Genomic DNA, 22,912 nt, shown 5'->3' on the forward strand with positions numbered 1-22,912 from the left:
TGTATCATTATTCATCATTAGCAGTATATATATTCATTAAGTAAAGTATCATATTATTGTAGCTGGTTATACATTTGTTGCAGAAAATGGTGAGTTTGTTTGCAACAGCTTTAGAGATGTGCTTCTCTTTCTTGTGAAGAAGTTTGTTCAGTGACCTGCCAAATTAAAATTCATAAAATGTATTTTTCTCATAGACTTAAATGTACTTCCCAATTTTTAAAATCTCTGATGCAGTACTTTCTATTGTTCCAAAATTCGTAAAACTCATGCATTTAGAAAGATCATACATTTTTGTGTCTGCACATTTTATATGCAATATTTTTATCAAATGAATACATATATGTAATTCTGTAAAGATGAAACAATCTGAAATTTCTGAAGTTCCATTGACATCAATGGTAAACTGATGGAAAAAATGAAGAATTTCCACCCTTTAAATGAAATGTCATAAACTTCAGTTTACTGGGGTTTTTTTTCTTGGGGTTAAAGTCACTCTGACACAATTTAGGTCATTTTGGCTTACTTTTCCAGCTTTTTGTGGCAGAGGAAGATCCCAGGTGCCCCTCCTGACATTGTTCCATGCATTAGCAGGCAACTGGGTACCACCAATCTTTGATGGCTTCCTTGCATGTAGAATTCTACACCTAAAGTGAGGTTTTGAACCTATATCAGTGACATAATTTCCAGGAAAATATATGAGAAGATAAAAGTTGGAAATGCATATAGGTCTATTGGAAAAACTGTTTTGTGAATTTAAATTTTGAGCATAACTATACAAAATGTTCATGGATTTTGTTTTACAGAGGAATGAGTTGTTACATAGTTTTCACCAAAATATAGTAAATACGAGCATAGTGCTCCAGTTTAATATATTAGATTTCACTGGTATTATGCTTATTTAAGTCTGATTTAAGTTACTTGTATATAATATAAACCAAGACATGAAAAAAAGACATATTTCAGGAGTTCTTTAACTTTGTGCAGTTCCTTTTTTCCCTTTTAACACAAGCCTTTGTGTGAACAGAGACACGTGTGTGTTTTTTTCCAGCTTTTTTTCTCTACAATGATAAATTTTTAGCCTTTTATTTCTTGCAGATTAAAATCACTGAAAATGTGTTTTTTTCTTAAATGACCATTTTGTTGAAGGCTTTGAAAAATAACACGAGCTGAGCATGTTTTTATTAAAACTATACTGTGAAAAGAGCTGAGCACGTTTTTATTAAAACTATACTGTGAAATCACGTGGTTTTATTGGCATACAATTTCATGGTTTTGGGCAAAATTAATGGATTTTTGTGGATTCAAAATGTTAAAGATAAGTAGGGATTATGTTTGTTTGTTTGTTTGGATTTTATGTTGTGCATTGATGTGAGTGATCACTATAAACCTACAGAAATTGGTGCTTCATCTCATTTGGAGTGATTTCACAGTATACAGAAAGAATATCAGAATAGAAAAGAAATAAAGTTATTATAAAAGTAATAATGATAATTTTAGATATATTCCAGTATGTTCCTTTAGTTAATGGAGATGGTAAGAGTTTAAGACAGTTCTGCACATTTGGATCAAAATTTGTTCAACAATGTAGAGTTCGACTTTACTTTAACTTCAGGATATTGTAAAAAAATTATATTAACAAAGATTGGATCATGCTCTTGATTTTTTGCTAGGCAAATTTGGAACACCACATCAGTTTTCATAATAAGAACCACATTTTTGATGACATTTTCGCAAATAGAATTTTTGTCTACAATGTGAAGGTCTATTTTGCTTACTTTTGAGATATTTGCCCTTGATTTTAGAATTGCAAATTTCAGCCAGATCAGTTAAAGCAACACATTGAATTATTTCATGTGTTAGCTTTTATGTTTATTATTTGTTACCTTCTGAAAGAAAGTACAGTTACTGTAGCTTTTTTTATAAATGTACATACAGGAAAGATGATATTCCTTTTCCTTTCCCAAATCCATGTTTTATTCTATGTAATGTGGTTAAATAATGTAAAACCATGATTTGCAATTTATCAGATGTGCACAACTACCTTAAATCTCTTTAACTGGTCTCCTGTTATAGGTATTTCTTTTTGCATATGAGAATTATAAGAGAAAAGACCCTTCAAATGACTGTGCTCATGCTTTATGATATGGTGGAGGGTTTGTTTCCACTATGAGTGACAGTAATGCCTTCTTTTGCTGCTGCATTTGAATTGACTTTTATAAATATTAATTTTACTTTAATATGTGCATGTAATTTCTGCAAATTTAATATCTTGAATATAACTTGTTTATTTTTCAGCTACATCCATGTTGTCAGATTTGCTTGTTTCTATTTCCCCCCAGTTCAAATAGCTGGAATTGGTAAATGCAGATTCATCAAAAGTTCCTTGCTTTGTCCATGTGCCTAGTAAAATTTATGCTATTTTTATTTCTGGTTCCCATCTCAGATCATGTGACTGGTATTCTATTTTTAGAAATGAATATGGAGGAACTGATGGCATCTGGAATGTTGAGTTCTTCAAGTGCATCTCAGACAGAGCGCCGCTCAAGCCGTCACCACATTCTGGAGGTGTCAGAAGCTCAAAAACGTCAAGAGTTGCTGCAACAACAACAGTTGCAGGTCAAAAGGCCAGTAAGTAATTTATTGGCAAATCAGGATTATGACGATACGGAGTAACTGTGAAACCATAATGAAAATTGGCAATTTTTTGTGTGGTTACGTATTCTGCAGTTGCTTGTATGACTTTCCATATCAGTCCAAGAATGCTGAAACCAAATGCATATAGTTTGTAATTATAGTGAAGCTATTGCAAGCCCACAGCTGTAAACCTTAAATCTGCTACTTGGACTGTTTTGTGTGTATGAGATACCTCTTTGAAAGTTAGTTACCTACTTGTTTATGTACTTCTACTTTGAAGCAATGTTTTGTATCATGGCATTGTACGTCTTTTATGCTAACTTCCCATGTTTTTTTTTCTAGGTCTGTATTTACTACTTTGTTTTGGATGTAGCACAATTTTCAACATCATTTGAGTTATATAACAGTGGGAAATTAATCAGACTAGTGTTCATGGATTCTATACCAGTGCTAATCTGTTCTCTGCAAGTAGCTCAACTGCCAACTTCTCCACATGCATCAGAGGTGGAGAGTGAATTATTTCAGACACTTGGCTTGTTGTTCTGTTAAATTCAAACTGCTTCCATAAAACCAATTCTCTTGTTTCAGGAAAAAAGTGCTTCCAAAACTCATGCAGATGACAAATTAGGTAAATATTCTTTGGAAGACTTTTCATGGGTTATGATAATTATAATCTGAAATTTAAGGATATTGCCAATAAGCTAGCATTCTATGTTAAAATGTTTACATGGTGAATGATACAAAAAATTGATATTTTAAATTCGAGGCAACAATAAAATAGATACTTTGTGATAAAAAGAATGAGACAAATACACATCATGTAATGACTTTTTATCTGCTTCTATTTCAGATTATAATTTTAGGTACGGTTGTCTTGTTTGAAAATGTAAAACATCTTGACAGTTTTCAAAAAATTACTTTTTTTGTAAAAACAAAATAAAAAGGGGGCAGAAATAAAAATTTAATTTTATCATTTGTTCAGGTGGATTGTCCAGTCGCCTGCGTGCCCAAATACCATCCGCAACATTTGTCAACTACGACACATTCAAGATCTCACAGATGAATATTGACAAGGACGGAAAGACGACGGAGGATTCTGCAAAGGATGAAGAAACTAAAGAAAAAGGTAAATTATTTCTCTGTTTATTATCTGTTTTTATTTCTGCTGTTGAATTTTTGAGAGGTGACAAGGACATTGGAGCATTAATAAATTGCATGTAAGAGCAAAGGTATATATATTTTTGCCAGTTTCTGTAGCATTAGAGTGTAAATTAAAAGTAATGTAGCTAGTTGTGTGCAATGAAAGGTAAATCAAGGGAAAATGTTTTGAGGTTATTGAATTGTATGGAGAAATATATCACTGATAAAGAACATAATTACTCCAGATGATAGTGAAACAAAATATCTTAATTTCTTTGTATTTTTTTTTTTTGGATATAACATAGTGGGTATATAATGTAACAGTTGTAGACTGACATGTCATGTTGAGATCAATATACAGTTTTGTTGACCTGCCTGAAAATAATGTTGACCCTGAAAGTAATATTGACCTTGATGTATGTCCTGGGTCGATATTACTTTAGGCAGGTGAACAAAATCACTTTGGCTTAAGTCTGCAAATGTATCTAAGAACAACTACTTTTGTACTCCTTTCATGTAAATTTTGTCAGATAATTTCATAAATTTTGTCAGATGATTATCTATATCAAGTGGCAATACATAATCTGAACTGGAAAGGTATGCCCATATAAAGATATTTCACCTTTTATATTTTTCTATATCTTCCGGGTGGATGTTTTCTGTTCTTATATCTAGTGTATTTATAGATATAACTTTGATAGATGTTACCAGAAATACGTTACCATTTTTATGCCCCCGAAGGGAGGCATATAGTTTTTGAACCGTCTGTCTGTCAGTCTGTCCGCAATTTTCGTGTCCGGTCCATATCTTTGTCATCGATGGATGGATTTTCAAATAACTTGGCATGAATGTGTACCACAGTAAGATGACGTGTCGCGTGCAAGACCCAGGTCCGTAGCTCAAAGGTCAAGGTCACACTTGGACGTTACAGGTAATTTTTCATGATAGTTGGGCGTGTTCGGTCCATATTTTTGTCATCCATGGATGGATTTTCAAATAACTTGGCATGAATGTGTACCACAGTAAGGCGACGTGTCGCGTGCAAGACCCAGGTCTGTAGCTCAAAGGTCAAGGTCACACTTAGACATTAAAGGTCATTTTTCATGGTAGTGCATTGATGGGTGTGTCCGGTCCATATCTTTGTCATTCATGCATGGATTTTCGAGTAACTACGCATGAATGTGTGGCACAGTAAGATGACGTGTCGCATGCAAGACCCAGCTCAAAGGTCAAGGTCACACTAAATAGACGTTAAAGGTCATATTTCATGATAGTGCATTGATGGGCGTGTCCGGTCCATATCTTTGTCATTCATGCATGAATTTTAAAATAACTACGCATGAATGTGTGGTACAGTAAGACGACGTGTCGCGAGCAAGACCCAGGTCCGTAGATCAAAGGTCCTAAACTCTAACATCGGCCATAACTATTCATTCAAAGTGCCATCGGGGGCATGTGTCATCCTATGGAGACAGCTCTTGTTTATTCTATATCTATTTTATTTATCCAATCGTGAACATTTATTTGCAACACATGACCGTACAATATATTACCGTATTGCACGCACGTGTGTACAAAAATCCTGTATTTTTTCCATATTTGGACGGTTCAGCAGTCCCATGTTAAACATACGATAAAGCTAGAAATGCGTGAAAATGTTTCGATTGTAAATCAGGTGAAGTAGGCGCTCTATGTACAGAATTTGATTCTGTGTCTTGAAATAAGAAAAGGGAGAAAAACAATATTCAGTAAATCATTTTTAATTTAAACTAAAGTAAAATAGATATAGAATAAAAAGGTTATTTAGCATTGTACTGTACAATACGAGATATATTTGGACTCGTACCCAGCTGAGAAAACCATACTGGACTAGTGGCTCGTCCAGTATGGTTTTCTCAGCTGGGTACGAGTCCAAATATATCTCCCTATTGTACAGAACAATGTTAAATAACCTAATTAAATGGTAACTTTTGTTTTTGTTAGGATCAGATATTGTCAAGGAAAGGAGTTTGGCTGTAAATTTAGATGGTAAAACGGTCAAATACCATATAATGTATACTACTTCTTTTATGTTTCATGTCTGGTATATATTTTCAGCACTTAGGTCACATTTAATGCCAGTGAAAAAGAGATATTTTTGGGGGTCACAGAAGGGCACAATTTTCACAAAATGGCTGTATTTGACATCACATTGAAATTATATCACAAAGTTGTTCAATTGATGTGTCATTGGAAAGATTAGTTAGTAATACCAAAAATCCAAATTTCATTTAGCTTTTACACTTTATCGTGAAACTTTGGTTACTAATGACAGTTGTTAAGTTTCTGGACTGAGTGAATAAATCTGTTATGCTTTTGAATATAATAAGTAATACTATATGATGTTAACATTTGTGCTTTCTGTCACAAAGTTGTGATGACTTTATAAGTATGTAAAAAGAAATAGGATTTTTGTAAGAGAGCACTTCAAACATCACAATTATATTCCCCTTTTTAGCTCGACTATTCATAGAATAGTAGAGCTATTGGACTCGCCCATGCGTCGGCGTCCGCGTCGGCGTCCGCGTCGGCGTCTGCGTCGGCGTCCGCATCGGCGTCCGCGTCCCGATTTGGTTAAGTTTTTGTATGTAAGCTGGTATCTCAGCAACCACTTGTGGGAATGGATTGAAACTTCACACACTTATTCACTGTGATAAACTGACTTACATTGCACAGGTTCCATAACTCTGTTTTGCTTTTTTACAAAATTATGCCCCTTTTTTGACTTAGAAATTTTTGGTTAAGGTTTTATATGTAAGCTGGTATCTCAGTAACCACTTGTGGGAATGGATTGAAACTTCACACACTTATTTACTGTGATAAACTGACTTACATTGCACAGGTTCCATAACTCTATTTTGCTTTTTTACAAAATTATGCCCCTTTTTCGACTTAGAATTTTTTGGTTAAGGTTTTGTATGTAAGCTGGTATCTCAGTACTCAATAATGGGAATGGATTGAAACTTCACACACTTGTTCACTGTCATGATCTGACATGCACAAAGCAGGTCCCATAACTTTATTTTGCTTTTTTTACAAAAGTATGCCCCTTTTTCAACATAGAAATTTTTGGTTAAGTTTTTGTATGTAAGCTGGTATCTCAGTATTCACTAATGGGAAAGGATTGAAACTTCACACACTAGTTCACTGTCATGATATGACATGCAGTGCAAAGGATTAATAACTCAACTTTGCATTTTACAAAATTATGCCCCTTTTTCAACTTAGGAGTTTTTGGGTTAAATTCTTATATGTAAGCTGGTATCTCAGTACCCACTAATGGGAATGGATTGAAACTTCATACACTTGTCCACTGTCATGAGCTGATAAGCACTTTGCAGGTTCCATAACCCTATTTTACTTTTTTACTAAATTATGCCGCTTTTTCGACTTTCTTATTCATTCAAGCGACAAGGGTGTTAAATAGTCGAGCGTTGCTGTCCTCCGACAGCTCTTGTTATTGAATGCACTTCATAATTATGTTGATTGACCACATTTAACATAAATGTCACTATTGTTTCGACAGTCAGCCTGAGTTTGTGTTAGCAGTAAAATTTGGTTCCAAACAGATCAGTGTTTAATAATATTGTCAAGTAGAAGATGTTTCATGAAAATTATATTGAATACTGCAGTCAGTGTTTTCATTTTAAGCTTAATCCAAGAACCTCTTTGACATTAAAGTGCTGTCATTTGGCTGCAGGATTCTTAGATCTTTTAAAATTAATGTGAAACATTGCAATACAAGTTGACAAAATCTATATGTATAAGAGAGCTGCTGACCAAACTAACAAACTTCTGTGAAACAGATCTCTAGGAATTAGAAATATTTTGAACTAGTTTACAAAACGTTTTGGTCTTAAGTTGATCTCATTAGCTCAGCTTCTATATTGTGTTAAATGTTATTGACTTTAATATGAGTAACATAGAGTTAACCGTAAAGTTTTTGACTAGTGTCCTAAAATGTTTTGCACATGTTCAATACAAGCTGTATATGTGTACTGTAGTACTGGACTGGTGTTTCAAGTGGCTTCCAGAGGGATATTTAGAGGGAGGTAAAATGAGTCTGGCGTGAGCTTCCATGTGTAACACTGGTTCTTTTATAATAGTATTATATGCATAACTTGGAAGCTCTGTGTAATGTACAAATGACTGTTCTTTTTGTATGTGTCGTCATTTTGTTGAATAAAAGATGTATTACATAGTGAGTTGAATTTGGTGAATTTTTAACTATGATAGAGGGTATTTATCATAACTGGAACTAAATTTTAGTGAGTGCTTACTTATCCTGAATAGTTATAATTTTAAACCACAAAATCACTGGAATATATTGGTATTTTATATCCCTAAGTTTAGTTGTTTTGTAGAATGTTACATTTTTTGTTTTATTGCTTAAACTGACAGTTTTGAAAATGCGTAATTATAATGTTACATGATTATTCTGGGGCAAGGTTTTTGTTTTAGAGAGAGTTTTGTGTTTGGCTTCTCAAGCGAAAATTTGGCTTCCATATAGTGCAAGCTTTGTATTTTTTCTCTGCTCTTAGATATAGCGGATGAGGCTGCTAGAAAGGAAAGTCAGGGCCACAATAAAGGTCATAAACACAGTGGACGCAAAAGTCGAATGGGTGGGTACATCTAATTTTATCTCTGTAGAGTAAATTTGAATATGGAAATTTGTGAACATTTTAATTATAATACCGTATTTTCCCGAATAAACGCCCCCGGGGGCATTACATTTTCCAAAGAGGGGGGCGTTCATTTGAGGTAAAAAATAAAAAATGAAAATTTTTACAAAACTTAAAAACATCGTTCAAACCAACTGTAAGGTGTTTCTGTGTTGTTTAATTCCCCCAGAACGTAATTATTTGGCATCCAATTTAATGCAGTGTGTCTTAAAATTATGCATTTAAATACGGTACCTCATGTATTCTGTGACACGCTCGCGACATTACAGTAACACATTACGTCATCATACCCAAACAGCTGTGTACTCCGATAACATTTTCCTTAGTACATGCGGGTAGCAATACACAATGTCAGTGGTTTGACACGCTGCTTATAGCCAGCTTTTAAATTAAAAGTTAATAAAACTGCCGAAGAAAAGGTTAACACTTTGCAGCAAATTTGTTTAAAGTTGACAGGAAGCTTGTGCGCGGGTGGTGCAAAAACATATCAAAAATGGATTTACCATTTAATTTTCTATTTGATGATTGGATACGTTCCGTACTTAGTATAAACGTTTTGGATTTATGGTACATGGACTGTTTAAAAGTGTGTTTAATTCTTAATACATTGGATACATACTGTAAATTACTTATTATGTTGATTTATAAAAATGAGGTAGGTGATTTTTTTTTCGTTCTTGTTGACTTTTTTTCCCCTCCAAAAGGAGTGGGGGGCTTTAATTAGAGGGGGGTGGCCTAAATAAGGGAAAATATAGTTTATGTGTGCTCATTCTGGATTGTAAGAAAAGAACTCCTGTTGTAAGAAAATATTTTATCATTTTATTGCTGCTTTGTGGTGATAAAGGCCAATACATATTTTTTAATGCTTATTGCTAAATGTTTTAGCATTTCAGGCTTATATATTTATTTAATATGTTTGCATTGATCAGGTATGCATGATTCTGATGATGAGGAAACCAAGAGAGAAGGCCCTGATTATGTACAGGATCCACACAGCCATAGACCACCAAGGGTGAAGTCTGCGAAAGCCGGAGGAGAGGAAATTAATAGTGCAATACAGAGTATAAAAGATCTACGCCAGTCACTCACATTGTCAGCTGCCAATACAAACCTCAGTCCTACTGCAGGGTATGTGTAGTAACAGTTTCTGATTCTATATATAAACTTCTCTCCTACTGCACAGTATGTGTAGTAACAGCTTCTGTTTCTATATATAAACCTCTGTCCTGCTGCACTGTATGTGTAGTAACAGCTTCTGTTTCAATATATAAACCTCTGTCCTACTGCATGGTATGTGTGGTAACAGCTTCTGATTCTATATATAAACCTCTGTCCTGCTGCACAGTATGTGTAGTAACAGCTTCTGATTCTATATATAAACCTCTGTCCTACTGCAGGGTATGTGTAGTAACAGCTTCAAATTATATATATAAATCTCTGTCCTACTGCACAGTATGAGTAGTAGCAGCTTCAAATTCTATATGTAAACCTCTGTGCTAAAGCAGTGTATGTGTAGTAACAGCTTTAAATTCTATATATAAACCTCTGTCCTAATGCAGGGTATGTGTAGTTACAGCTTCAGATTCTATATATAAACCTCTGTCCTAATGCAGGGAATGTGTAGTAACAGCTTCTGATTCTATATATAAACCTCTGTCGTACCGCAGGGCATGTGCAGTAACAGCTTCTGATTCTATATATAAACCTCTGTCCTAATGCAGGGAATGTGTAGTAACAGCTTCTGATTCTATATATAAACCTCTGTCGTACTGCAGGGCATGTGTAGTAACAGCTTCTGATTCTGTATATAAACCTCTGTCGTACTGCAGGGCATGTGTAGTAACAGCTTCTGATTCTATATATAATCCTCTGTCGTACTGCAGGGCATGTGTAGTAACAGCTTCTGATTCTGTATATAAACCTCTGTCGTACTGCAGGGCATGTGCAGTAACAGCTTCTGATTCTATATATAAACCTCTGTCCTAATTCAGGGTATGTGTAGTAACAGCTTCTGGTTCTTTATATAAACCATTGTCCTTCTGCATAATATATGTAATAACGGCTTCTGATTCTATATATATACCATAGTCCTTCTGCATAGTATGTGTAATAAAAGCTTCTTGTTCTAAATTTAAACCTCAGTCCTTCTGCGTAGTATGTATAATAGCAGCTTCTGATAATATATATAACTTTTGTCTTTCTGCATAGTATTTGTCATAACAACTTCTGATTTTTAGCTCACCAGAGCATGAAGTGCTCAAGGTGAGCTATTCCCCTTCATGCTCTGGTGAGCTATTGCAGGGTTCGAATTTAGCCAGATTTTCTACTTGCATTTTTTCGCAAGTGGTATTTTTTTTAACTTGCTAAATGAAAAAACAACTTGCATTTTCCGTGACTTGTCACTTTATTAGAACATTAACACAAACAAAAATTCCACGTGACGAGTCCAGCCAATCGTATTTGCGCTATATAAATAGTAACTTATTATAGATTACCTTATTATAGATTACCTTATTATAGAAAACCCACCGGATGTGGTAAACGTCATCAAAATTGGCGCAGGTACTTGTCAGCAGTTGAAAAGACATGCGCACGGGACATGTATTGAGTGTAAACTTCTGTTTACGACGAAAGATGAAAGAGTGCTCCGAAATTCGTTCTGCAAATGACAATGCGCTGCAAATGACAATGCTGGTGTCTGAAATCTCACCTTGCAGTTTGAAATTTGCACTCGCATTTCGCGAGTATGCGAGCTTAAATTCGAACCCTGCTATTGTGACCAATCATTGTCCGGTGTCTGGCATCATGCCTCGTCCGTCAACATTTGCCTTGTTAACACTTTAGATGCCACATTTTTGACCCAATCTTTATGAAACTTGGTCAGAATGTTTGTCTTGATAATGTCAAGATCGAAACTTCTTCATGTGAGGAAGCCATTCAGCTGGCTTACAGAAGGTCGGTGGTTCTACCCAGGTGCCCACTCGCGATGAAATAATGCATGGAGGGGCACCTGGGGTCTTCCTCCACCATCAGAGCTGGAAAGTTGCCATATGATCTATAATTATTTTGGTGCGACGTTAAATCAAACAAAATAAATAAATTGTCCAACTGCTGGGTATGTTTTTATAACAGTTTCTGTTTCTGTATATAAATCTTGTCCAACTGCAGGGTATGTTTTTATAACAGTTTCTGTTTCTGTATTTAAACCTTGTCCAACTGCAGGGTATGTTTTTATAACAGTTTCTATATATAAACCTTGTCCAACTGCAGGGTATGTTTTTGTAACAGTTTCTGCTTCTGTATTTAAACCTTGTCCAACTGCAGGGTATGTTTTTATAACAGTTTCTGTATATAAACCTTGTCCAACTGCAGGATATGTTTTTATAACAGTTTCTGTTTCTGTATAAAAACCTTGTCTAGCTGCAGGGTATGTTTTTGTAACAGTTTCTGTTTCTGTATATAAACCTTGTCCAACTTCAGGGTATGTTTTTGTAACAGTTTCTGCTTCTGTATTTAAACCTTGTCCAACTGCAGGGTATGTTTTTATAACAGTTTCTGTATATAAACCTTGTCTAGCTGCAGGGTATGTTTTTATAACAGTTTCTGTCTCTGTATATAAACCTTGTCCAACTGCAGGGTATGTTTTGATAACAGTTTCTGTTTCTGTATATAAACCTTGTCCAGCTGCAGGGTATGTTTTTATAACAGTTTCTGTTTCTAAATATAAACCTTGCCCAACTGCAGGGTATGTTTTTATAACAGTTTCTGTATATAAACCTTGTCAAACTGCAGGGTATGTTTTTATAACAGTTTCTGTATATTAACCTTGTCCAACTGCAGGGTATGTTTTTATAACAGTTTTGTTTCTATATATAAACCTCAGTTGTACTGCAGGGTATGTTTTATATCAGTTTCTGTTTCTGTATATAAACCTTGTCCACCTGCAGGGTATGTTTTTATTAACAGTTTCTGTATATAAACCTTGTCCATCTGCAGGGTATGTTTTTGTAACAGTTTCTGTTTCTGTATTTAAACCTTGTCCAACTGCAGGGTATGTTTTTATAACAGTTTCTGTATATAAACCTTGTCCAACTGCAGGGTATGTTTTTATAACAGTTTCTGTTTCTGTAAATAAACCTCAGTTTTTGTTATGTATAAACCTCAGTTCTGCTGCAAGGTATGTGTTATTGAAGTGTGTGTATGTGTCTGTGTCTGTTTATAACATCATTCAAACTGTAAGGTGTGTTTGATAACAGTGTGTGTTTCTACATATAAATCATAGCTCAGTTCTAGGGCATGTGTTATAACATTGTTTGATCTCAGTCCTACTGCAGTGTACAGTTGTGTAATAACAGTATGTCTTTTTGTATATAAACTTCAGTCCTCAGTGTGTTGTCTGTATATGTAAAGTTAATTCCTAAAGTTAATTCCTACTGCAGGTTACATGTAGTTACTGTTTGTTTTTGTGTCCCCAAGAAGATTAGGATGGGGGCACTTAGATTTGCCCTTGTTTGTCTGTCCTTCCATCTGTCTATCTGGCTGTCTATATTTGTGTTGTGCATATCTCAAAACAAAAAGTATTTGACCTAGAGTCAACAAATCTCGCATGATTGTTATTCGGTATGTGAAGTTGTGCACCTGGTGTTTTAGTAAGGATTTCACACAGCCTGACCCGAGTTACATTCCTTGACTTAGTAAAAAAAAATAGGCATACAGTGACAGGAGTGGGTGCACCAGTGTCCTGTACAGCATGTGTAATATAAGCCTCGTGTGTGTAATAACAGCTTCTGTTGCTGACTCCTTATACAAATTGCTGGTTTAGCTTACATCAGCCTTGGGGGGAAAGTATGGAAGTATGAAAATATATTTCTAATTACCATCTGAATGACTTGCTTGTCAGTAGTCAAAACTCTTTACCTTCAGTTCCTTGTTCTTTGGGCTTATTGTTTTGATTATTTGCTAACAAGATATTTTTTTAGAAATGCTTATTCTATCCTATCAAAATCTTTTACTTGCAATAATTCTTTACTTACTTAATTAGAAACATAATTATCCTCATTTTAAATAATTTGATGCTCTTTGCAGATTTGAATTCAGGGTGTATGCTATTCTGTTATAGCCAGCAAGACTTTACTTTTATTCAAGTCCCAGTTATTAAAGGTACATTAAACCAAGATATTATAGTCTTATTACATGCCTCCATTGGCCACTGGCTTCCAGTTTTCCACATCAAAAATTAATATCAATAAAATGCAACCTGTAATCTTGAACAACTTGAAATGTTGAAACTTACTGCTGTATGTTTGCTTTTATTTCAGGAACTACATTAAGAAGTTACTGAAACAGGAATTGAAACAAACTGATGATGACATTGATGAAATCACTGCCAGACTTCAGCTTAACATTGATGAAAAACAGAAACAGGTAAGGGCAATTAATTCTTGCAGTACAGAACATGTAAGGGCAATTAATTCTTGCAGTACAGAAACAGGTAAGGGCAATTAATTCTTGCAGTACAAAAACAAGTAGGGGCAATTAATTCTTGCAATACAAAACAGGTAAGGGCAATTAATTCTTGCAGTACAGAAACAGGTAAGGGCAATTAATTCTTGCAGTACAAAAACAAGTAGGGGCAATTAATTCTTGCAATACAAAACAGGTAAGGGCAATTAATTCTTGCAGTGCAAAACAGGTAATGGCAATTAATTCTTGCAGTACAGAAACAGGTAAGGGCAATTAATTCTTGCAGTACAAAAACAGGTAAGGGCAATTAATTCTTGCAGTGCAAAAAACAGGTTAGGGCAATTAATTCTTGCAGTACAAAAACAGATAGGGGCAATTAATTCTTGCAGTACAAAACAGGTAAGGCTTTTGTTATACTGGGTATCATCATAGCTTTTTTTCTTGTAGCTGAGTTGATGATATTCTTGTGGAAGATAAAAAAAAATGAAGAAGTTGAGGAAATGTTTTAACCCTTAGCCTGCTGGCGGCAAGTGATTTTGCCTTTGCAACCAGTGCTCTGCACTGTTCACCATTCAGTCAGATTTTTTTGGTAAGCGCTTCTTTTAACAGTTAATGGTACTGTCCAAATTGAAAGATGGACAAGTTCATTATAGAAATTTAGCAGGGTAAGGGTTAAGGGAGTAGAGGATTCATCCAGTTGAAAGGCTGTGTTTGAAAAGTATTTGTTATCTGTAGGAGAAGAACAGAGTATGGATGTAAGAGTTGTAGAGTATTTGTTTGTTGAGGTGTTAAACCTATGCTATATAAGGAAGGTGGAAGATTTTGTTACATATAGTAGGAATAGGTGAATATATAGGCATTTGTTTCAGTTAAAAGCTTTACTAAGCTGATAAACAATTATATGGAGTGGATCATTTAAGGAAAACTTGGTGTAATAGGCCTCTGAATTTCACCAAAAGCGTACATACGACTTGATAATGTAAGCTTTAAAGCAATGGTCACATTTACGTTCACGCACGTAGTTGGTCGTTGTTCATTTTAAACGTAGTTTGTCGTAGTAATACGACGGTCAACTAGGTTGAAGTACGCTCGAACTAGGTTTAAAAGATGAAATATGGAAAGTCTAAGTACGTTGAAGTACATGTAAGTACGAACAACTACGTTCAACTACGAGTAAATCGGGTAGGGTTAACTAGGATATTACTACGTCTTACCGCGAGTTACTACGTTACACTACATATATACTACGATTGAAGTACGAACAACTACAACAAATTACGGTCAACTACGTTGAGCTACGAAAAGCGTTGTGGTTGCGCCTGCGCAGGACGGGAAAGCTACAGTCATTTTGCTCTAGGAAGTTGAAGAGATAGCATCATTTAAGCTTCAGTTTGCCGATGTTATAAAACAGAATGGCCGAAACACTGAATTTAAAAGTAAAATGCATAAAAATGCGCAATTTATACCACAGATTTGCTAACTAATGCAGAGAAAATATTATTTAAATGCAATATATGAAATGGATTTTCCCCGGTCTTCATGGTAAATGAACAGTTGATTGCTAGCGCGATTCATGTACATGTATTTGTCAATCCAAATCTGTTGTTCATTTCGCATGAATACCGAAAAAATTCTATTTTTTTTTTTAATTATTTATAATTAGCGATATAATACTAGAATTGAAATTAATTTATATAACAGTAAAGTTTTTGTGTAATCGGCTCTCGTTTCATATCATGTTTGTACTTGTTCTACGATCAAAAACGATACACACTACTGTTAAGTACGATCAAGTACGTTTAACTAAGATCAACTACGTTCAAACTACGGTCACAGTAGGGTTAAAACATCGTAGTTAATCGTAGTCATATTTTGAACATGTCGAAAAATTATTTGCTTACTACGGACAAATCATAAGTTCGAACTACAATCATTACTACGTTTAACTACGATTATCTACGTGTAACTACGCTTAGTACGATCAACTACGATCATTCCTTACTACGATTAACTACGTGTAGTGTGACCACGCCTTAAAAATGTCAAACGATAGAAATAAGGTGCATATTGACAAGTTATATAGTGACAGAAGTTCTCAAAAATTTCCTTTAGACTACCTCCCCTGATAATTTTGGTTTTTCATGAGTTATCTCCCCTGAAAACTAGAAAAAGATGATTTTCTCCTTTTCCCTACAGGGAATTTTAGATATCTTTTTGATATTTGTATCAGAATCATATAATGCAGCTTTCTACCGCAAAATTTTCTCGAAACTCAAGTTCAGATTCTCATAATCAAAGAAATTATATATTTCCCATAGGCATCAATGTTAACTTCAATACAGATTATCTCCCCAAAAAATGATAAAATTTGAAAAATCTCTCGGTGAAAAGTTTTTAATTTTGAATGTCTTTAAAGTGACCAAATTTCATTTAAATATTACCATCCAGTTACAAGATATGAAATATGGCTATTACACCATGTTATCCTTAATTCTGTGAAAAAAGTTGTTGGGGATTTTAAGGGGGAAAAGTAATTAAAAGTCTTGGTTTATTTGCTCTTGAAACTATATTGATATGACAGCATTGAGTGTCCAGCACAGCCCTTTAAAATTGAATAGCAGTCTTTATCATATGCCTGTGTATCCTGTGCTTTACTATTCAGCCAATCTATTTTAGCTTTGATATATACCTGTAATGTTTGATGTATCATTTCCTTGTCTCAAATGACTCAAATGGCTTTCTGCTGTATTTAAATCTTTGGCTTGATTATTTGTATGAGTATTTCTGTTTTTATGCCCCCGGCATCTACTGATGGGGGAGGCATATAGTGATTGTCCTGTCCATTCATCCGTACGAGGTTAACCAAATGGGACCATTTCGTCTAGCATCAGTACCCCTAACTAGAATGACTTGATACTAACGCAGATGTAACCTGTGACCATTCCTCATCTTCAGACATCACCTGACCTCAGTTTGACCTTGACCTTGACCTCATTTTTGGACTTAGGTTGCTTTGTATCGACAAGGATGCCACCGGGGGCATCAAGCGTTTATTGAACGCAGCTCCTTGTTCATTCTACTTTGCCTATATTGTATCACTGCATTTTCCAGTATGATGACTTGATGCATCAAGCTAATTCTAAAGAAGGCTCAAACAAAGCCGATGTTTCTTCTCATCGAGAAGATTCTAAAATACGTTCAGCTCCAACAGGCTCAGCTAAAAATCGAAGTAACAATAATAGAGCAGAGAAATCAGATCACACTGTAAGCGCACAAGTGAAAAGTAAAACGGAGAAAAAAGATGTGCGGAAAACAGAACGTGTTGATAATTTAGATAATCTGAAAAATTTGAAATCAGTGACGAGTGTTAACGGAAATGTTGCTAGTGATAACAGCAGACTTGTTGATGCCTATCATCTACCAGATTCTACTCAACATGGGCATAATAAACAAGAGGGTTTTCGAGGTGGAAAGTTAGACTCCGAAAATGGCCTTGGAAAATTAAGCAAACTTACAAAAGTAGAGTCCTCAATCAATGGTAAATCAGAACTTCACTACAGCTCGGCAACAGATTTGTCTCAGGCACAGCCGTATCAGTCTAATGGGACGACAAATGGTTTGAAAAAGAAGACAAATCCTGTGGCACCTCGTAGTGCCAGCAGCAGCAGTAGTAGAGATGAAAGCGATCCAAAAAGTTGGAGCGAAAGATTTGAAAGATTTATGGATAAAGACAAGTCTGAGGTATGTTCCTTGCTTCGGAAGAGGCCCTTACCTTATAAGTGTTGTTTTTTTAGCTCACCTGTCACATAGTGACAAGGTGAGCTTTTGTGATCACCCTTCGTCCGTCGTCAGTGCGTCAACAATTTCTTGTCTGCATAATAGTGGTTTCATTTATGATTTTATTTTAACCAAACTTGCACACAACTTGTATCACCATAAGATCTCGGTTCCTTTCTTGAACTGGCGAGATCCCATTATGGGTTCCAGAGTTATGGCCCCTGAAAGGGCCAAAATTAGCTATTTTGACATTGTCTGCACAATAGCAGCTTTATTTATGATTTGATTTTTACCAAACTTGCACGCAACTTGTATCACCATAAGATCTTGGTTCCTTTCTTGAACTGGCCAGATTCCTTTATGGGTTCCAGAGTAATGGCCCCTGAAAGGGCCAGAATTAGTTATTTTGACCTTGTCTGCACAATAGCAGCTTCATTTATGATTTGATTTTAACCAAACTTACATACAACTTGTATCACCACAAGATCTTGGTTCCTTTCTTGAACTGGCCAGATTCCATCATGGGTTCCAGAGTTATAGCCCCTTAAAGGTCCAAAATTTGCTATTTTGGCTTCTGCATCCATATAGAGAATTCATTTATGGTTTGATTTGATACAAACTTCAACAACAATAAATCTTGGATTCCATGACGAATCTGTCAGATCCAATCGTAGGTCTAGAGTTATTTTATATCTGATTACCTCCCCTGATTGTAATCAAAATGGATTTATATCAGTAAGTTCTCACAGGACTTATTTGAAATTTCATTATTGTCATTAGTTGGACTGAGACAATCAGGGTAGATAACTATGGACTGATTTTATATCAAATTACCTCCCTTTATTTCAAATTAAATCTCCGTAACTAATGAAGATACTGAACTGAAATTTCATTTATGTCAACAGATGGACTTGGACAATCAGTGAAGATACTTATTGACTGCATTTATGACAAATTACCTCCCTTTATTTTTTATCTAAATGAAAACACCTTAGCAGCTTCTAATGAGATTGGTTTGAAACGTTATTTATGTCTTCCATGGTAAGAAATAGTCATATTTAGATAACTCTTGATTGAACATTTATCAGAAAACTTTTACCTGTCTTTGACAATTTTATTTTATATTTGAAACTACGAATTAAAATAGAACAGGAAATAGCCACAATACTTAACAAAATAGAACAACACAGGCAAAAATGGTCAGTTTTTGATAGTATTGGAGAAATAATATGAGCTGTCTTAATAACATTTTGTATGAGCTAAAAAAATGCATTTTTCCATCAATAACAGTATATAAATTCTATCGAGAACATCCAAATCTTCATTTTCTTTATTTTTTTTTCATTCTTTTCCTCCCTCTCCTTTAATTTATTTATTTTTTTTTTTTACCCTCCTCCTTTTTTATCACATTTTTCCAATAATATAGACATATATAATAAAAATAAAATGAATATTGAAGATTATTTAAGAAAGTACTTTGTTTATCAATATTGAAAAGAAATAAACTGTCACTAATGTATTTGTTGTAAATGTGCTGTATTTATTGGAAATAAAAATATATTACAAAAAAAAAAGAAAAAAGAAATTGACATATTTAGATAACTCTTGATTGAACATTTATCAATACGAGTACTTTACTAATATATTGTTGTGTAGGCTTGTACTCTGTGTCTTCTACATGCATATACCAATGCATGATTACCTCCCCTGATAATAATAAAAATGGATTTATCTCGGTAAATATTTATAGAACTCATTTGAAATTTCATTATTGTCTTTGGTTGGAATGAGGCAATCAGGGTAGGTAGCTATGGACTGATTTTATGTCAAATTACCTCCCTTTGTTTCGAACTAAAACGGGTGTGTCTCAGTAACCAATGAAGATACTGATTTGAAATGTCATTTGTGCCATCAGATGGACTTGGACAATCAGGGTAGATAACCTTTGACTGAATTTATGACAAATTACCTCCCTTTATTTTATGTAAACAAATATATCTCAGCAGCATCTAATGAGACTGGTTTTAAATGTTATTTAAGTCTTCCAGGGTAAGGAATAGTCATGTTAGTACAGAAATGCAGCATTTTAGCCTAGGACCCTCCAACTTGATATGTAAATTGGCCCTGACTAGGTCAAAAGGGACTGTTACAAGAAAATGTTTATCCTGATGATATTTAATGTGATGCCTATGTGCTCTATTGTCAAAACTTGATCATATCATTTTGAGAAATGGTACTTAGGTGAGTGATACAGGGCCATCATGGCCCTCTTGTTTTACTTTAGAGGGAAAATGGCCTTTTCTGAAATGCTTAGCTCACTTACATGTACAGCAGTTCAGTTAGTGTTGATGATCTTGCGCCTTTGGCATGGATTGTAGCTCAGTATAAAGGATATATATCAACCTTTATGTGTAGCCTGTCACTATTTCCTCATCTTGCCTTTATCACTGGACTAATTATAGCGCTGCCCAAGCTTTAATTAGGACCCATTCCCCATTTTTCAACAGAAAATGTACATTTTTCGCTTGAAATAGTGTGACCTCTTTGAAAAGTCCATCCTCGAATTTGCAAGATCGGCCTACCATTTAGACGATGATTTTTTAATGTCCCTTTTAATATATGGGAATCTTACTGTTTTGCCTTTTTTTACTTCATGAATCGTAAAGCCTTCCTCTTACAAATGTTCTTTTAGATGACCCTATGTCAGAAAGACTATAGTAAAACAAAATTGTTAATATTTAAGTGTACATATTGTAATGTACGTGCTGTAGTTTGTGTGTGTTGTCTGTTAAAATGAGGTCATACCCAATTGCATCTATGTTGTGCATCTCCATTGTTTTTTAAAACCAGTCTACCAGGTAATACAGTGTAACTTCCGAAAACCGAACGACCTCCGGACCAGCCCAGAAGTTCGATATTTGGAAGTTTCTGGAATTCAGAAGTTTTGAAAATTTGTAGGCAAAGTGGACATGGTGCACAAGAGTTATATTTTCTTATATGTAGGATGAAGGAGATTATTATTGTTTATAAATAAGTTAATACTAGTATATAATAATTAATGAATTGATTGATTAATTATTTAATTACAAACATTAAGGATAATAAATACATAACAAATATAAATACAACTACATACCTATAATAATAGCAATATTTTCCACTTAATTTTACCATCTCTTTGAGTCCTATTTTTGGCAATATTTAATTTATGTTGATAATGCATATTAAAGTTTAATCGCTGTAACTAAATCAATTAAAACACCGGTCTTTCTTTCATTCAAACCTCAGAACGTTTTTCACAGGAAAGATATTTAATTAATGACATTTTCATGAATAGAATAAAAAATGAAAGTAATCGCCTTTCTTTCTTTTGCATCAAATGATGATTGTGATTATAAAGCATGTCAAAACAAACGACTGCTGCTAAAAGATAAACAAAAAAACATGTTGACAACTTGCCACGGGCATTTTTGGATGAACAGGTGACACTTTTAATCTGGCAAATATTTTGCTGTTCGGTTTTCAGAAGTCAATTTTAGTGTTAAAATATAAACGGTCTTTCAAAAATCGTCCGGTTTTCAGAATTCAGAAGTTCCGGTTTTCCGAGGTTAAAATATATAGAAATAAGAACAGAAAAAAACGGGACCTTGAGTTTCATGCGGTTTTCAAAGGTTTCCGGTTTTCAGAAGGTCCGGTTTTCGGAAGTTACACTGTAGCTTATTACTAATGTCATAATTCCATAATAAACAGAAATGGCAGAAAACCTCAAGCGAAGAACACTGAACATAAATCCAATATAGAATGACCTGAGAATGAAAATTTTAGTTTTGCTGATAATAAAGAAATAATAAGTTCCCAAGTGTGGTTTATCATAGGATAACCCATGTTTTGAGTTCTTATGCGTAAGAATATATCACGAAGGCCGTAGGCCTGAATGACATATTGTTTCGCATAAGAGCGAAAAACTCGGGTTATTCTACGATAAATCACACTTGGGAACTTGTTATTTCGATTCTAACACGATATACTAGTATCAACAGTGTTAGAAAAAATGGTAACTACTTTTTATGACCATGCTACGCACCTGGATCGGATGACATCATTGCACGCGAGTGGTTTATTGCAGAATAACCCGAGATAGATTTTACTTTACATGTATGTAGGTTATATTCTCTGGTTGTGTTAGAATAAAATTTAATCTATGTATCATAATAATAATATTTTTATTTCTTTTATTCAGTTTTGAAGTGATTTACATGATGGAGAAAGAGCAGTACTGATACAATACCACTAAGTTAAAACATAATTTTCAGTTTTAGATTATGTATTCATGTAAAGGTAATATTCTCTAAGAAATTAAATAAATGCATAGCATTTCCTAAAATCAAAGATATTATATCCAAAGGATCAAACATTTTACACGAACTTCAATATGTTTTTTTTGTACCTTTCATGTTGTGTGAGACAGTTCCATATGCCAACAGTTGTTTAGTCTTAATAACAATGAAAATGGCCCAGGTTAAACATTGAACCTTTTATTTCATTTCAGCCATCTCAAAGAGTGAAGTCCGCTAAGAACAGTCGTCAAGTCGTAGGTAAGCGCTTCTACATACAAAATAAGTATCCTAAACGGCACCAACCTGCTATGAACATGCTGAAAATTGAAGGCGCTACATGCACTCCCGCTACCATGGCACCTGTTGCCTCATCACCCTCTCCAACCCCGCGATCTGTCACCTCAACGCAGTTGAACCCACTTTTAGGTAGTTCTCGATCCTTGGGCTTGAGTCGACTCGGTGTCATCGGGAAAAATGGTGGAGGAGTGTGAGTTCTCACAAAATGAATGATGGTTGAAGTGGTGCATTGTGGTAGTTGAAATTTGAAGTGGTGCATTATGGGTAGTAGTGTGAAATGTGAAGTGGTGCATTATGGGTAGTTGATGCTTATGAGTTTGAAGTTGCTTTTGCAGTTTTTGCATAAATACAGCTTTATTTTGATCTTACTAGGAATTTCACAGATTGCTTCAAAACTCATGATTGCAATAATTTATTCAGTGGCCCAACAGAGTCTAGCAGATTGTTAATTTAGACCAATATATTCCATGTTGAGTGTCTGCCTTTTATTAAGTCTTAACTAAATTTTGCTTGATATTGCTAAATACACTTTAGGGACTGTGA

General features: G+C 34.7%; 1 protein-coding gene across 35 annotated transcripts in view; it reads left to right on the forward strand.

The window, feature by feature from the left end:
* The window catches only part of LOC123536146 (uncharacterized), a 132,059-nt gene that overhangs the window by 102,827 nt on the left and 6,320 nt on the right, over positions 1-22,912 (forward strand). For 31 of the 35 annotated variants that reach the window (XM_053528417.1, XM_053528407.1, XM_053528381.1 and 28 more), the window contains 9 exons: positions 2,471-2,628; positions 3,223-3,262; positions 3,617-3,760; positions 7,818-7,865; positions 8,355-8,435; positions 9,425-9,623; positions 13,814-13,919; positions 17,070-17,699; positions 22,285-22,498. In XM_053528417.1, the coding sequence (XP_053384392.1) occupies positions 2,471-2,628; positions 3,223-3,262; positions 3,617-3,760; positions 7,818-7,865; positions 8,355-8,435; positions 9,425-9,623; positions 13,814-13,919; positions 17,070-17,699; positions 22,285-22,498 (1,620 nt within the window). Of the gene's footprint in view, positions 1-62; positions 90-2,470; positions 2,629-3,222; positions 3,263-3,616; positions 3,761-7,817; positions 7,866-8,354; positions 8,436-9,424; positions 9,624-13,813; positions 13,920-17,069; positions 17,700-22,284; positions 22,560-22,912 lie in introns of all 35 variants that reach the window. The other 4 variants (XM_053528386.1, XM_053528391.1, XM_053528416.1 and 1 more) reach the window with 4 other exon arrangements.

The sequence above is a fragment of the Mercenaria mercenaria genome, chromosome 17 (assembly GCF_021730395.1).
Source record: "Mercenaria mercenaria strain notata chromosome 17, MADL_Memer_1, whole genome shotgun sequence".
Lineage (NCBI taxonomy): Eukaryota > Metazoa > Mollusca > Bivalvia > Venerida > Veneridae > Mercenaria > Mercenaria mercenaria.